We start from the raw sequence: 16,991 nt of genomic DNA on the forward strand, positions 1-16,991 counted from the left end.
GCAGCGGGTCAAGAAGGCAGCTCACCACCATCTTCTCAAGGCCAAATAGGCATGGGCAATAAGTGCTGGCCCAACAAGCAAAGCCCATATCTCCTGATCAAATAAAAGAAAAAGACTTATGGATTTCCTTGTATATTGCCTGGTAGCCTCTTTTCACACTGTCTCTTTGCTTCTCCTCCTTTCTTTTTCATTTCTCATCTGAACTTTCTATATCAGCATAGCTCTCACTGGGCTAACTTATTACAAATTATGATCTCTAAAGAGAAGAAAAAAGCCACAAAAATGAATGACACTGAGGTGAGCAACCAGTGTTCATGTGACTTTATTGTATATTTTATATAATCAAGGTTTTAATTTTCATACAATTGAGCTTTCACAGAAATAAACATTTTGAAAGGACAATTCTACCAAGCTGCCTTAGACTGATGACTAGCCACTGTATTCCAACCTGATTCATTACAATCATTCAGAATATGAATGAGACTCATTTTCTAACCCATGCAGATTTATACCCAAATTAATAAATGGGCCCAATCATTAGTGTACGAACAAGTGATACAAATCACGTGCATATGGAGAAAAAGGATCAACCATCAGAGTTAGTGAAGGATCTGCCTCTAAGAAACCAATAACAATCTACAGCCAATGGTTCACACAGTGTGAGGGGGAGGAACTGTCAGTGGGGACCTAGAGAGTGAGGGGGCTGTAGCTGCAGCCATTGGTCTGCATTATAAACTCATTGTTAATCTGATGATTGGTTATTTATCACATTGTAAATCTCGCCTTTGTATTTCCAATAAATATAGTCTTTAGGTGGGCATGAGGATAGTTTTCAACCAAAAGCTGTCACAGGGAGTCAACCAACACCTGACAAAGCATCTGCTGTGAAGCTGGTTCGATAACAGGTCACAGCAGAACAGACATAAAATGGACAATAATAAATAAGATCAGGTGAAAAGATCCATGAGGGTAATGAACTCAAATGAGAGTCTTTATCTTTCTAATGTTAAACAGCATCTGGGGTATAAACCCATTAGATTTATTCTCTGCTCTCAATGTTTGGTTACTGACAGCGTATGATTGAAGCTGGATGCCAGTGTTTACGTAGAGTCTGATTATAGCAGTTACAATGACCAATCTCTGTGTCCTTAAATGAATATTAGGTATTCAATCTCATACAAGTCTCTGCACATGATCACAGTTCAGATATTCTGAAGGCTGTACGATGGTTATCATTATCTGCTACGGATCAATGAAATATATTCTATTTTTGAAACTGATGATCAGAGTGCAGTTTGTAATTGACAGTATTCAACAGGAATGCAACAATTCCTGTACAGCGTGGATGTAAGTCATTTGTTTTTATATATATATGAAAAGCTTACTGCCCCGTTAACTTGTCTGTAGAATTGCACTCTCAAGACCATTACGTCACATTTACTCATCGTCAAGTAACCAGATTTGAAGAGATTAAACAGATTTGTATCAATTTGTCAAAGGTCTATGGCTTGGACCAGGTGAGAGCTATTGGGTCAAGATTAAAGGAGGGAGAGAGCAGTTGAGAAAGAGAGAATGTGCCAAAAATTTAAAGAGAATTGGTGAATCAGTTGGGATACAATTGGTAAATGAGATTTAACTGTCACAAAGAGAGACACAAATAATTGATCCCAGTGTTTATATATTGAGGATGCGAGAAGGCCCTCAGGCTTATGTGTACTCTCCTTAATCCTTGTATGATTTCATCCTCATGCCAACTCTCTCTGCCTCCCACCTCCTGAGACAAGTAAAAAATCAGGCAATCAGAGCATGTGAAAAGTGGATGAGTTGCGAGAAAAGATCAGAAAGAACACTAAAGAGAGACTGATTGTGGATAAGTCTCACTGAGAAATATCACATTTTAAATCTTCTAGATAAGATAAATCAGATGTTGTTGATCAATTTCAGATAGGAAAAGCAGTGCATTTAGCTATTGAGAAATCATTTTCAGAAACATTAGAAATAATTTCTTCACTAAAATATATTGTTTGGAACCATTTCCCAGACAGTGTAACAGGACTAAATTGGGAACATTCAATATGCTGCTTGGCAGTATAATGGGAGAATGACAGTGTTAGTGGGGTGGGTTTCAATGGAAAAGCTAAAATATTAAAATATTACCACCCCCCCGCCCTTAAACCAGCTTATATTTCACCTCTCTTCTATTTTTACTTAGTTCTGTTGAAGGGTCATTTGGATTCGAAACGTTAACTGTGCTCCTCTCCGCAGATGCTGCCAGACCTGCTGAGTTTTTCCAGGTATTTTTGTTTTTGTTTTAGATTTCCAGCATCCACAGTTTTTTACTTTTATAAAATATTAAAGTGATGGGCAATGGTGGAATAGTTACTATATTAAAAAGATGGGCTTCAATGGGCAAGTTAGTGTTTTAATGGGACCAGCTATTGGGGGCCCTTTTGCTTAATCTGTAAAGTTTTGTTTAATTTGAGTTGGAGAAAGCTGGTAAGTGACTTGCCTGAGGCACGATTGTGGATTACTCCTTTAACATTCATTCAATGGGGTCAGATAATGGAGGGAGATAAAACAAATCAGAATACAAAATGCTCAGAGATTGAATTGGGCAATGATGTTTGCTGTGTGGTGTAGCAATTGTTCCAAATTCATGTCCGAAAGTGTATCTCAGTTAGAAATGAAAATTGTGAAAATTTAAGACACAAATCTAGTGGCAATTTAGAAAAAGCTCTTTGGATGAATCACCCCACATGCCCCTAGTGTAATGTTTGTGGAGAGGAGTTAGAAACTGAGAAAGATCACGAGATCAGACCTCTGCACTGAGTGGGTTTGTTCTACATATCAGCTATGACCACAAAGAGGAGCTTTTGTGATGTCAAGATTCCAGAAATGGCTCCTGATTTCCCAGGTCAGGTTTTAACCCAGGGGCAGATTTACTGGTAAAGATCTTTATTTCCGTGTAGAAAAAGGAAAATGATTAAACTGTAAAGAGTAAGTGGCCCAGAAAATAACTGAAAGTGTTTAAGGTACCTCTCCGAACCTCTAGCCAAACTCGATCACCAGAATTTAGCTGAAGGATAGTGCTTCCTGAGAAAACACCTCTGCCATATCTGTCATACACATCGGAGGTGATCACCGTAGTACCATTTTTTATAAGGCACACAGTTAAAGTACTGCTTCCTGCACAGTGATATGAAAATGTATATACCCCAGGTATCTTACAAGTGAATACTCCTGTCTGACATTTATAATCTTCCTGCCCATTGTAGATCTCCTTTGCACATGGAATTGGTTTATTTCGTTTCAGATTTGTTACTTTAAGTTGTATAGAGAAGGCTGACATTTTCAGATCATTTTGAGATATTAGCGTAGGTCGGGTATAGTGCTCTTCATATCTTCCTGGTTCAATAGCTCCTTCAGGTCTTGATGGTGGAGTGTGATTTTGGTATCCAATAGGCTGGGGCTCTGAAAGAATTGCAAGCGTAGATCATCATGGTCAGAATTTTATGTCCTGCAGGCTGGTGTGCGCCTGACCCAAACGGATGTGAAATAGCGTGATATGACGTCAGGCAAGAATCCTGATGTCATCCCGCACTTGCGCGATATTTCGCTCAGCGGGCGCGCGCGGCAGTTAACTCCATTAACGATGCAATTTTACCTGGCCCATCCACATTTACGGTTGGCGGATGGGCCATTCTCACAGGCGGCATTTCCATTTTTGCTCAAACCTCGATCCAGGATGGGATGAAATCTCCACGGGGGGGGGGGGGGAAATAAAATAAAAAAGAGTTGTCATGTTCTTTAGTCTGTGGAGGTCTGCAGCTGCCTGGGGTAGCTGTCTGCCTTCAGGGAGCTCTCTCGAAGCGGTCACCCGCACCCACGGTTACGTCAGTGTCTGCCCTCTTCCCGCCCCCACCCTGGGAAGCGCTGAGATCTTCAGCACGCGCTTCGGCCGTTAATTGGCCGTTTCCTGTCTGCTCCCCGGGGCCTGCCGATCGCGCACGCCCGATGACCGAAAAATTCAGGCCCATGTTTATCTGCACATCATAAGATCTAAGATTCATTTCACAAGGCTGCCTCCATCATCTGGAATTAAGTCTAACATTTACAGAAAAAGAAGAGCAATGAGAGTCAACGGGGGAGGAATTGTCAGGTAACCTGCTCTCAGATGACTGAGGTCAAAATTACTATTGTTGTGTTTATATTCAGCCCTTCTCACCCGATGCCAGCCAAGGGCACTCACTATTCCGAGGCACTGCTTTTCGGCTCTTACCTTTACAGCCAGGTGGTGCGATGTCCCACTGTCCGTTACTCAGACAGGTTAGCGTATCCCCTCCCACCAGCTTGAATCCGGACTCACAGGTGTACCTGACTGAGGATTTGCAGATCGAGAAATGGCTATGGTCCACAACAGGGACGGAGCCACAGGGGGTCACTGTAAAAGGAACAAACCAGTGCTAATTAGGAGAAAGGAAGCCTAGAGCTACTGAGAATATTGAATTGTTGCGCACATCCAATGTTCCGACCACTAGAAAATAAAACAAGCAAATTAGCGAAGAGGACAGAAAAGAAATAGATGCAAAGTGAATCAGTGTGGTATGGATGATGTGGGAAATGGAGACAGCTTCAATTCCACTGAGTATTTGCCACATTTAAGAACATAAGTAAATGTGAAATAAGAAAAGTCCACCCAGTCAATCACTTCAGAGAAAATGGTTTGTTCTGATATGGAGCAAGCACATAACTGCGTTTAATCCCCTGAGGGACAAACACGGGGGAGAACTGAGTGGCATTTTTTCTTGACCCAAGGAAGTAACAAAACAGATCACCAGCATAGCAATCTACTTGTATAATATCAATGCTATCAATGCTGACCAGTTACATTCTAGACATTATTACACAGTCACAACTGAATAGGAGCATCCTTCTCTATAACAATCATCTATTTCTACGTAATGGTAAGATATGCATTCTCACAAAGAAAGTACTGATCAGTATTTTATCTAAACCTAGAGAGGTTGGTAAAAACTACCATCTGTGTGGAGGTAAGCTATTAAACACCATCTATTCAGAGAGAGATTTGTAAATATTACCATTTAATCCTGAAGACTACCAAAGTCGTGTTAATTGTGGTTCAGCTGGTAGCACTCTTCTCCATGTTAGAAGATTGTGGCTCAAGTCCCACTGCAGAGACTTGAATACAAAAATCTAGACTTGTTATGGACTTGATTTTCCAGACAAGTTTCTTATTAGAAACATTGAACTTTATTTACAGGCTGCAGCAGCAGTTACATGCTTCCATCAAGCTCCACAACTAGAAGAAGAACTCCCCCTCTAAGGCTTCCCGTGCTTAGAGTTGATTCGTTCACACTGTCATGTAATATTATACAATGCAATAAGTCTTAAAGCTACAGTCACTACATTCCTTAAAGCTACAATTACTATAAGACTATAATATTTCAATGTTGTACTGAGGATGTGCTACACTTTCAAAAATGTCTTTCAGATAAGACATTGAGAGTGACTGAAGGGATGATTGTAAAAAAAAATCTTTAATGGGATGAACTTGCTACTGGAAAAACCAGCATTTGTTGCTCATTCCTAATTGTCCCTGAGCCGTCATTTTGAACCACTGCAGTCCATGTGGTGCAGGTACACTTGCAGTGCTGTTTGGAAAGAAGTTCCAGGATTTTGACCCAGCGACAATGAAGGAACAGTGATATTCCTCTAAGTCAGGATGTCGTGTACTTTGGAGGGAACTTGCGGGTGATGGTTCTCCCATGGGTCTGCTGCCCTAATCATGAATTTGGAATGTGCTGTCGAAAGAGCCTTGGTGAGTTCCTGCAGTGCATCGTGTAGATGGTACACACTGCTGCCAGTGCGAATCAGTGGGTCAATGGTGGAGGGAGTGAATGTTTAACATGGTTGATGGGTGTCATTCAAGCCAACTGCTTTGTCCTGGATGGTGTCAGGCTTCTTAAGTTTTGTTGGAGCTGCACTTATCCAAGCAAATCGAGAGTATTCAACCACATTACTGACTGGGGATGTTGGACATGTTTTGGGGCGTCAGGAGGTGAGTTACTCACTGCAGGATTCCCAGCCTCTGGCCTGCTCTTGTAGCCATAGTATCTATATGGCTAGTCCAGTTCAGTTTCTGGTCAATGGTAACCCTTAGGATGTTGATAGTGGGGGATTCAGCGATGGTAATGCCATTGAATATAAAGAGGAGATGGTTAGATTCTCTCTTGTTGGAGATCATCTTCGCCTGGCACTTGTGTGGTGGAAATGTTAGTTGTAATTTATCAGCCCAAGCCTGAATATTATTCAAGTCTTGTTGCATTTGGACATGGACTGCTTCAGTATCTGAGGAATCACAAATGGTGCTGAACATTTTGCAATCATTAGCAAACATCCCCAATATTGACCTTATGATGGAAGGAAGGTCATTGATGAAGCAGTTGAAGTTGGTCAGGCCTGGGCACTACCCTGAGGAACCCCTGCAGGGATGCCTGGAACTGAGATGATTGACCTCCAACAACCACAACCATCTTCCTTTGTGCTAGGTATGACTCCAGCCAGTGGACAATTTTTCCACTGATTCCCATTGACTTCAAATATTGCTAGGGCTCCTTGATGCCACACACGGTCAAATGCTACCTTGATGTCAAGGCAATCACTCTCACCTCACCTCATGAGTTCAGCTCTTCTGTCCACATTCGCCAAAGGCTGTAATGAGGTCTGGATTTGAGTGGCCCAGGGCAAATTCAAACTGAGCATCAATGAGCATCTTATTGCTGAGTAAATACCGCTTCATAGCACTGTGAACAACACCTTCCATCACTTTGCTGATGATCGAGAGTCAACTGATGGGGTGGTAATTGACCTGATTGAATTTTTCCTGCTTTTCCTGGACAAGGCATACCAGGGTAATTTTCCACATTGCCCGGTAAATGCCAATGTTGCAGCTGTACTGGAATAGCTTGGTTAGGGGCTGGTTCTGGATCACAAATCTTCAGTACTATCACCAGAACGTTCCCAGGGCTCATAGTCTTTGCATTATCCAGTGCCTTCAGCCTTTTCTTGATATTGCATGGAGTGAATTGAATTGGCTAAAGACTGGCGTCTGTGATTTTGGGGACCTCAGGAGGAGGCCGAGGTGAATCATCCACTCGGCACTTCTGCCTGAAGATGGTCGTCAATGCTTTGACTTTTGAAATAGAGATGGGGATATTTGTGGAGTCTCCTTCTCCTGTTAGTTGTTTAATTTTCCACCACAACTCATGACTGGCTGTAGCAGGACTGCAGAGCTTTGATCTGAGCCATTGGTTATGGAATTGCTTAGCTTTGTCTATCACATACTGCTTTTGCTGTTTAACCAACAGTCCTGTGTTGTAGCTTCACCAGGTTGTCATCTCATTTTTAGATATGCCTGTTGCTGCACCTGACATGTTCTCCTGCACCCTTTAACCAGGGTTGAGTCCTTGATGGCTTGATGGTAATGGCAGAGTAAAGAATATTCCGTGCCTTGAGGTTACAAGGGGAGAAACTAAAGATGGAGAGCAAATAGGCTAAGAGAGTTGTGCTATAAATTTTCAGGAAAATGTAGGTGACATGAATGGGTTCAAGAGAATTAAATGCTTCTGGGGAGAGAAGGGATTGAGTGATTGAATGAGATGATGAAGGTATAAGGTGAGACAATGACTCAGTGGGTTTGAATGATAGAACAAAGAGGTGGATAGGTGAACTGATCTATATTAATAAGTCTAAATTTCCTGATTCTGAAGATATTGCCCTTAACTCCATTGACCCCTCAATTTTGTGATCCCTGAATCACTTGAGCAAATAGAAAAAGTTGTTAATGGAGTTCAGAGTTCCAGCTCTCAGTTTCTCCTTACTTTTTTCTTACACCAGCGGACTTGGTTAGTTTTATGTTCAAATATACATGAACTGTAATGTCAGCTTTCTGAAGGCTGGGCCCAATCCTGTAACAACATACCTTGCACATCCTCCTTCCAGGCACTCAGGTCTACCTGTGGTATCTGTCTGCAGTTTACATATCCTCGTGGGAATGTTTTGAATGTAAAGGAATCCCGAGGAAGAAATTGAATTCTGGTGTTATCACAGATTATCCTGGACATGGAGATTTGAGTAAGAGCCTGATGTTGGCCAGGAGTAAAAACTCCTTTATTTTCCCACCAGTATCTGAAAAACAAAGGGAAACGTCATGGTTAAGTCCCTGAAAAGTACAGATCAGACCTGTTGACTGCAAATAGTCCATCTGCGTTCCTGAGTATAGGAGCTGGACAACAGAGAAGGCTGGGAGGGGGAAGCCATTTACTGACCCCGACATCAGGCAGTAGTGTGTCACAAGCAATAGTGAAGCAGCTGCTCATTTCACAGCCCATTTTGAATTTTCTCTCTACCCTGTTTCTTCTTGTTTTTATAAGCTGTTCATTTGTGAGATTTTCCTCTTCTGATCAAAGACCAGATCTGATCAGATCCTCCACAAATGTTGCTTAACCCGCTGAGTGCTTTCAGGAAGAAATGTGTAGGGGAGCAGTTCATCACATTTGTAAGTTGATACCTGTAGTTAGATATTAATTTCAAACAAGCTAACACCCTGTTGTGTACTTATTTCTTTGATCCCCAGGTGGCTCCTTAAACCATATTTTTAAATCAAAGCCTTTACGACGATATGGACAATATTAACTCTGGGCTTAGAAGGATTGGCCAGCAGACAGAATGCTTAGCCATTCCCGCCGGCAGGAAGACTGACCCATACCATGTGCCTGGCCTCATTACCATGCCATTGGCAGGTGCACACCCAGGCCAGGTGCATTTTTATGGGATGCGAGTGTCACCGGCAAGACCAGCATTTGTTGCACATCCTTAATTGCCCTTGAGAGGGTGGTGGTGAGCCACCTTATTGAACTGCTGCAGTCCATGGTGTAGGTACGCCCACAGTGCTGTTGGGGAGGGAAAGGGAGAGGAAGGTGCCCCTCTGCAACAGAGTCCTATGTGCATCTTAGGGCTCTGGTTTGTACCCAGTACTGAGGCTCCCTCCTAAATCAGGTGGGCGCCTGGACTGCTCGAGAAGCTCCCTGGAAAATTGAGGGTGGGTGGGATTGGAGCAGTAACTGCAGCACTGGGACTTTAGGGCTGCTACTGACCTCTTGCAATGAGTGTATCTCACTCTCTTTGGATTTGTTTTACTTTTCCAATGAACTCTTGCCCAGCCATTTACCGTGAGGTTGTTTCCACTTCACCTTCCAGCTTCCTCAGGAGATTGAGTGATTAAACTAGTTGGGGTCCTCATGGCCTGTTGGGTCTCTAATTGAGTGACACATGCCACATTTATGGAGAGGAAAAGGCCAGTGATCTAATCTTTCTTATTTTTTACTCTTTCATGGAATGTGGGCATTGCTGGCTAAGCCAACATTTATTGCCTATCCTTAATTGTCCTTGAGAAGGTGGTGGTGAGTTGCCTTATTGAACTGCTGCAGTCCATGTGGTGTAGGTACACCCACAGTACTGTTAGGAAGGGAGTTCCAGGACTTTGACCCAGTGACAGTGAAGGAACAGCGAAATATTTCCAAATCAGGATGGTGAGTGGCTTGGAGGGGAACTTCCAGGTGGTGGTGTTCCCATATGTCTGCTGCCCTTGTCCTTCTAGATGATAGAGGTCGTGGGTTTGAAAAGTGCCTTTGAAGGAACCTCGGTGAGTTCCTGCTGTGCATCTTGTAGATGGTGCACACTGCTGCCACAGAGCGTCAGTGGTGAAGGGAGTGAATGTTTGTGGATGGGGTACCAATCAAGTGGGCTGCTTTGTTCCAGATGGTGTCCAGCTTCTTGAGTGTTGTTGGAGCTGCACTCATCCTGGCAAGTGGAGAGTATTCCATCACACTCCTGACTTGTGCATTGTAGATAGTGGACTGGTTTTAGGGAGTCAGGAGATGAGTTACTCGCTGCAGGATTCCTGGCCTCTAACCTGCACTTGTAGCCACAGAATTTATATGGCTAGTCCAGTTCAAATTTTGGTCAGTGGTAACCCCCAGGTGTTGATAGTGGGGATTCAGTGATGGTAATGCCAATGAATGACAAGGGGCGATGGTTAGATTCACTTTTGTTGGAGGTGGTCATTGCCTGGCACTTGTGTGGAATGAGTGTTACTTGCCACCTGTCAGCCTAAACCTGGATGTTGTCCAGGTCTTGCTGCATTTGGACATAGACTGCTTCAGTATCTGAGGAATCGCGAATGGTGCTGAACATTGTGCAGTCATCAGCGAACATCCCCACTTCTGATCTTATGATGGAAGGGAGGTCAGTGATGAAGCAGCTGAAGATGGTTGGGCCGAGGACACTACCCTGAGGAACTCCTGCAGTGATGGAAAACCATCATCACAATCTCAACTTGTTGTGCCATACAACAGAACTAATGACTGGCTGAATCCCTTATCACCCAGGCTGGGAGACTGCAGTGTCAGGCAGCTCTCGGTCTCTGATCTCGAATCCCTTTATTGTGAAGTGTAAACCCACAACTCAATGAATGTCAAAGCTTTCAGATTCTGTGCAGATAAACTTGTGCATTACCTGTCTCCATTTCTCAGGTTCTTGAATTGCTGTCCTATTAAACAGGACAACAAAGGGCCCACCCTGCCACCTTCCACAAAGGGTTCGGAGATTCCTCCCATCCACACATCGATGTTGTCTGGTGTTCTATACAAGTTAATGAGTTTCCTTGCCAATGTCGGATTTTTGAGGACTCTAGCAAGCTGATAATAAGTCTTGGGTTGCGAAAGGCCACAGAATTTCCGCCAAGCATTGTAACCTGCGAAATTCAGAGAGCAAAATGTAAAAATACACATGTCAACTACTGTGTGTTAGTTATAAGAGAGAAAATAAACAATAAACTTTGTTTTATTGCCACAGAAATCTTAAGGTTTGAATGTTTGTTGGATAATCTGCTGCTAGGACCCTGGCAATGCCTTTCTGAAGATAACTAAGCAGAGCTTTGTAGAATGTTCTGGAGGGTCTCTCCCCTTCTGTTCTCTCACCATAACCAGTGAGAGATGTGTGCGGGGGAATTGAATGTTTTCTGCTTAGTGTTTCCCTCTGGTGGCACCACCTGAGGTTAAAGACTCAGCTGGTGGAGGGAGTGTGAACATGAGACTTGTCACTTCATACACTGTAAACTACCCCACCTCAACTCATTAACCAATCCTTGAAGCCCTTTAGAGAATACATCAGCATTTTAATCACTGTAGTTTTACACAACTGTAGGATGATTCCTTTGTTGGGCAGTGTCTGGAACATGTGTTGCAAATGCTCTGGAGCAAAGTAATCACAAAACCTATAGTAATGACACTACAGTGATTACAGAATATCCTGCAGTAATCAAACATGTAATAATTAATCTGCAGTAATCACAGAATGTGCTGCTATTTTTCTGCAATATGACTCCACAATCATCACAGTACAGCCATTTTTCTGCAGTAATCATACCATATGGAAAATTTACTCTGTAGCTATTATGTGATAAGCAGGAACCATTAATCAGTACTCACTAGTAATTGCACAATTTACACTAATTATTCTGTACTTCTCCTATGCATCAAGTCAACACTTTGCAGTAATCATCTAATATGCAGTAATTACTCTGAGGTAATAATGGAATATGCATCCTCACCTCTTCATTAGAAGGCTGTAGGGTGAAGCTTCACAGTAGAGATTTAAGCATATAATCTACAATGTAGGCTACAGCATCAGTGCATTATTGAGGGATTGTTGGTGGTTCTGCACTTTGGATGAGAAATTAAACCCAAACCCTCTCAAGAAGATCTAAAGAATCCATGGATTTACTTGAAGAGTGGCTTTGAAGTTCTCCCTGGTCGATATTTATTCCTTAACCAACATCAATAAAAACTAATTATTTGGTCATTTATCTCATTCATGTTTGTTGGGCCTTTTTGTGTGCTAATTGATGGTCACCTTTTTTTCACAGGATGTGGACATTGCTGACTAGGCCAACATTTGTTTCCCATCCCTAGTTGCCCTTGAGAAGGTAGTGATGAGCCACCTTCTTGAGCCCCTGCAGTCCACGTGGTGCAGATACACCCACAGTGCTGTTAGGAAGGGAGTTCCAGGATTTTGACCCAGTGACAGTGAAGGAACGGCGATATATTTCCAAGTCAGGATGGTGAGTGGCTTAGAACCATAGAACCCTAGAAAAGTTACAGCACAGAAGGAGGCCATTTGGCCCATCTTGTCCATGCTAGCCCGAGGACACACAGGTGCCCTTTCTAATCCCACCTTCCTGCACCCGGCCCATAGTCCTGCAGCTTACAGCACTTTAGGTGCAGATCCAGGTACTTTTTAAAAGAGTTTAGAGTTTCTGCCTCTACCACCAACCTGGGCAGCGAATTCCAGACACCCACTACCCTCTGCGTAAAAAAGTTCTTCCTCATGTCCCCCCTACACCTTCCGCCACTTATCTTGAATCTATGTCTCCTGGTTATAGAATTCTCCATCAAGGGAAACAATTTTATCTTGTCCACTCTATCTATTCCCCTCATAATTTTGTACACCTCAATCAAGTCACCTCTCAACCTTCTTTGTTCTAAGGAAAATAACCCCAACCTATCCAATCGCTCCTCATAGCTACACTTTTCTAACCCTGGCAACATTCTTGTAAACCTCCCGTGCACTCTCTCCAGAGCTATTACGTCCTTCCTGTAATGTGGTGACCAGAACTGCACACAATACTCCAGTTGTGGCCTCACCAGTGTTTTATACAATTCCAACATTATATCCTTACTTTTATATTCTATACCTCTTCCAATAAAGGAGAGCATTCCATATGCTTTCTTTACAACCTTGTCTACTTGAACTGCTGCCTTCAGGGACCTGTGTACTTGTACACCAAGATCTCTCACACTTCATCTATCCCTCTTAGTATATTCCCATTTATTTTGTAATCCCTGTAACTGTTTGACCTTCCTAAATGTATGACCTCACACTTCTCTATGTTAAAATCCATCTGCCACTTCACCGCCCACTCCAACAACCCGTCTATATCGTCTTGGAGATTATGGCTACCCTCTACACTATCCACCACTCGGCCAACCTTTGTGTCATCTGCAAATTTCCCAATCGTGCCCCCCACATTCACGTCCAAATCATTAATATATAACACAAACAGCAAGGGTCCCAACACCAAGCCCTGTGGAACACCAATTGAGACAACTTTCCATTCGCAAGGGCATCCATCGACCATTACCTTTTGTTGCCTGTTACAAAGCCAACCTTTTATCCAGTTTGCTACCTTACCCTGAATCCCATGGGCTTTTACTTTCCTGACCAATTTGCCATGTGGGACCTTGTCAAATGCCTTGCTAAAATCCATGTACACAACATCCACTGCACTACCTCCATTAACCCTTCTTGTCACTTCCTCAAAGAATTCAATCAAATTTTGAGGCAAGACCTTCCTTTAACAAACCCATGCTGATCATCCCTGAACAGTCCATGCCTTTCCACATGACAGTTAATCCTATCTCTCAGGATTGATTCTACTAATTTGCTCACCACCGATGTAAGACTAACTGGCCTATAATTGTTTGGCATTTCCTTTGATCCCTTTTTAAACAATGGAACTACGCTTGCATTTCTCCAGTCCTCCGGTACCTCCCCTGTATCTAGTGAAGATTGGAAAATCATCCTCAGAGCATCTACTATCTCCTCCCTGACTTCCTTCAGCTTAGAGGGGAACTTGCAGGTGGTGGCATTTCCATGCATCTGCTGCCCTTGTCCTTTGAAGTGGTAGAGGTTGCAGTTTGGAAGGTGCTTTTGAAGGAGCCTTGGCGAGTTGCTGCATTGTATTTGTAGATTTTACACACTGCTGCCACTGTGTGTCAGTGGCGGAGGGAGTGAATATTTACGGTGGTGGATTGGGTACCAACCAAGTGGGCTGCTTTGTCCTAGATAGTGTCGAATCTCATGAGTGTTGTTGGAGCCACATACATCCAGGCAAGCGAAGAGTATTCCACCATATTCCTGACTTGTGCCTTGTAGATGGTGAACATGTTTTGGGGAGTTTCTCGCCACAGAATTTCCAGCCTCTGACCTGCTCTTGTATTCACAGTATTTATCTGGCTTGTCCAGTTCAGTTTCTGGTCAATTGTAACCCTCAGGATGTTGATAATGATGATAATGCCATTGAATGTCAAGAGGAGATGGTCAGATTCTCTCTGATTGGAGATGGTTCTTTGTCCAGCACTTGGGTGGCACAAATGTTACTTGCCACTTATCAACTCAAGCTTGAACATTGTCCAGGCCTTGCTGCATATGGACATGGATTGCTTCAGTATCTGAGGAGTCACGAATGGTGCTGAACACTGTGCAATCATCAGCGAACATCTCCACTTCTGACCTTATGATGGAGGGAAGGTCATTGATGAAGCAGCCGAAGGTGGTTGGACTGAGGACACTACCCTGAGGAATTCCTGCAGTGATGTCCTGGAACTGAGATGATTGACCTCCAACAACCACAACCATCTTCCTTTGTGCTAGGTATGACTCCTAGATTCCAACAGTGACTACGTTTCAAAAGTAATTCATTAGCTGTAAAGAAGTCTGGGACATCCTAAGGTGATGAAAATACTACATAAATGCATAAATCTTAAAGCAAATACTAATTGGTAAATACTCCCTGGTAAATACTCTCTGGTAAATGCTGCCCGGCAAATACTCCTTGGTAAATACTTCCCAGTAAATACTCCCAAGTAAATACTCCCCGGCAAATACTCCCCAGCAAATACTCCTCTTCTCCACCGATGCTGCCAGACCTGCTGAGTTTTTCCAGGTAATTCTGTTTTTGTTTTGGATTTCCAGCATCCGCAGTAGCTTTTAGCTTTTTGTTTTTACCCCAGTAAATATTCCCTGGCAAATACTCCCCGGTAAATATACCCTGGGGCTCTGACCCAAATTTTTAATTCCTCTCTGGCCACAGGGGAAGTGCCAGAGAACTGGAGAACAGCTAATGTGGTTCCGCTATTTAAGAAGGGTTGTAGTGAGAAGCCAGGGAACTACAGGCCAGTGAGTCTCACGTCAGTGGTAGGGAAACTATTGGAGAAAATTCTGAAAGAGAGAATCTATCTCCACTTAGTGAGGCAAGGTTTGATCAGGGATATTCAGCATGGCTTTGTCAGAGGGAGGTCATGCCTAACAAATTTGATTGAATTTTTTGAGGAGTTGACCAGGTGTATAGATGAGGGTAGTGCAGTTAATGTAGTTTATATGGATTTCAGCAAACCCTTTGACAAGGTCCCACATGGGAGACTTATAAAGAAGGCAAATGCACATGGGATACAGGGTAATTTGATGAGGTGGATTCAAATTTGGCTTAGTTGTAGGAGACAGAGGATAATGACAGAAGGGTGCTTTAGTGTGGAAGCCAGTGTCCAGTGGCGTACCACAGGAATCTGTGCTGGGTCCCCTATTATTTATCATTTATATAAACGACATAGATGACTATGTGGGGGTAGGATTAGTAAGTTTGCGGATGACACAAAGATTGGCCGGGTGGTTAACAGTGAGGTTGAGTGTCTTGGGCTACAGGAAGATATAGACGGGATGGTCAAATGGGCAGATAAGTGGCAGTTGGAATTTAACCCTGAAAAGTGTGGAGTGATACACGTTGGAAGGAGTATTTGACAAGGAAGTATTAAATGAATGGCGTGACACTAGGAAGTTCTGAGGAACAAAGGGACCTTGGCTTGTGTGTGCATAGATCTCTGAAGGCGGAGGGGCATGTTAGTGGGGTGGTGAAAAAGGCATATGGGACACTTGCCTTTATCAATCGAGGCATAGATTACAAAAGTAGGGAGGTCATGTTGGAGCTGTATAGAACCTTGGTGAGGCCACAGCTGGAGTACTGTGTGCAGTTCTGTTCACCACATTATAGGAAGGATGTGATTGTACTGGAGAGGGTGCAGAGGAGATTCAGCAGGATGTTGCCTGGGATGAAACATTTAAGTTATGAAGAGAGGTTGGATAGACTTGGGTTGTTTTCGCTGGAGTAGAGAAGACTGAGGTGCGACATGATCGAGGTGTACAAGATTATGAGGGGCATGGACAGGGTGGATAGGGAGCAGCTGTTTCTTTTAGTTGAAGGGTCAGTCACGAGGGGACATAAGTTCAAGGTGAGGGGCAGGAGGTTTAGGGGGGATGTGAGGAAAAACTTTTTTACCCAAAGGGTGATGATGGCCTGGAATGCACTGCCTGGGAGGGTGGTGGAGGCAGGTTGCCTCACATCCTTTAAAAAGTACCTGGATGAGCACTTGGCACATCATAACATTCAAGGCTATGGGCCAAGTGCTGGTAAATGGGATTAGGTAGGTAGGTCAGGTGTTTCTCACGTGTCAGTGCAGTCCCAATGGGTCGAAGGGTCTCTTCTGCACTGTGATTCTGTGAAATACTCCCCAGGTAAATGCTCCCCGGTAAATACTCCCCGGTAAATAATCCCTGGTCAATACTGCCTGGTAAATACTGCCTGGTGAATATTGCCTGGTGAATACTCCGTAGTAAATACTCCCCGGTAAATACTCCCAGTAAATATTCCCTGGTAAATACTCCCTGGTAAATACTGCCTGGTAAACAATCCCTGGTAAATATTGCCTGGTAAATACTCCCTGCTAAATACTGCCTGGTAAACACTGCCTGGTGAATACTGCCTGGTGAATACTGCCTGGTAAATATTCCCAGGTAAATACCGCTCAGTAAATATTGCCTGGCAAATGGCGGCATACTGGTAATGTTACTGGACTAACAATTCAGTAGCCCAGGTTCATGCTGCAGGGACATTGGTTCATATCCCATCACGGCAGCTAGTGGAACTTAAATTCAATTATTAATCTGGAATTGAAAGCTAGTCTCAGTATTAGTGACCATGAAACTATTGTTGACTATTGTAAAAACCCAGCTGGGTG

The 16,991-nt window shown here is 43.3% G+C and overlaps 1 protein-coding gene across 1 annotated transcript in view; it reads right to left on the reverse strand.

Moving 5' to 3' along the window:
• Positions 1 to 306: 306 nt before the first annotated feature.
• The window catches only part of LOC144684585 (eosinophil peroxidase-like), a 48,612-nt gene continuing 31,927 nt past the window's right edge, over positions 307 to 16,991 (reverse strand). The window contains exons 11-14 of the mRNA XM_078548554.1: positions 10,597 to 10,834; positions 8,003 to 8,208; positions 4,280 to 4,441; positions 307 to 3,471 (exon numbers count right to left, since the gene is read on the reverse strand). Of these exons, the coding sequence (XP_078404680.1) occupies positions 2,984 to 3,471; positions 4,280 to 4,441; positions 8,003 to 8,208; positions 10,597 to 10,834 (1,094 nt within the window). The 3' untranslated portion in view covers positions 307 to 2,983. The remainder of the gene's footprint in view (positions 3,472 to 4,279; positions 4,442 to 8,002; positions 8,209 to 10,596; positions 10,835 to 16,991) is intronic.

This window comes from Cetorhinus maximus, chromosome 9 (assembly GCF_964194155.1).
Source record: "Cetorhinus maximus chromosome 9, sCetMax3.hap1.1, whole genome shotgun sequence".
Classification (NCBI taxonomy): Eukaryota; Metazoa; Chordata; class Chondrichthyes; order Lamniformes; family Cetorhinidae; genus Cetorhinus; species Cetorhinus maximus.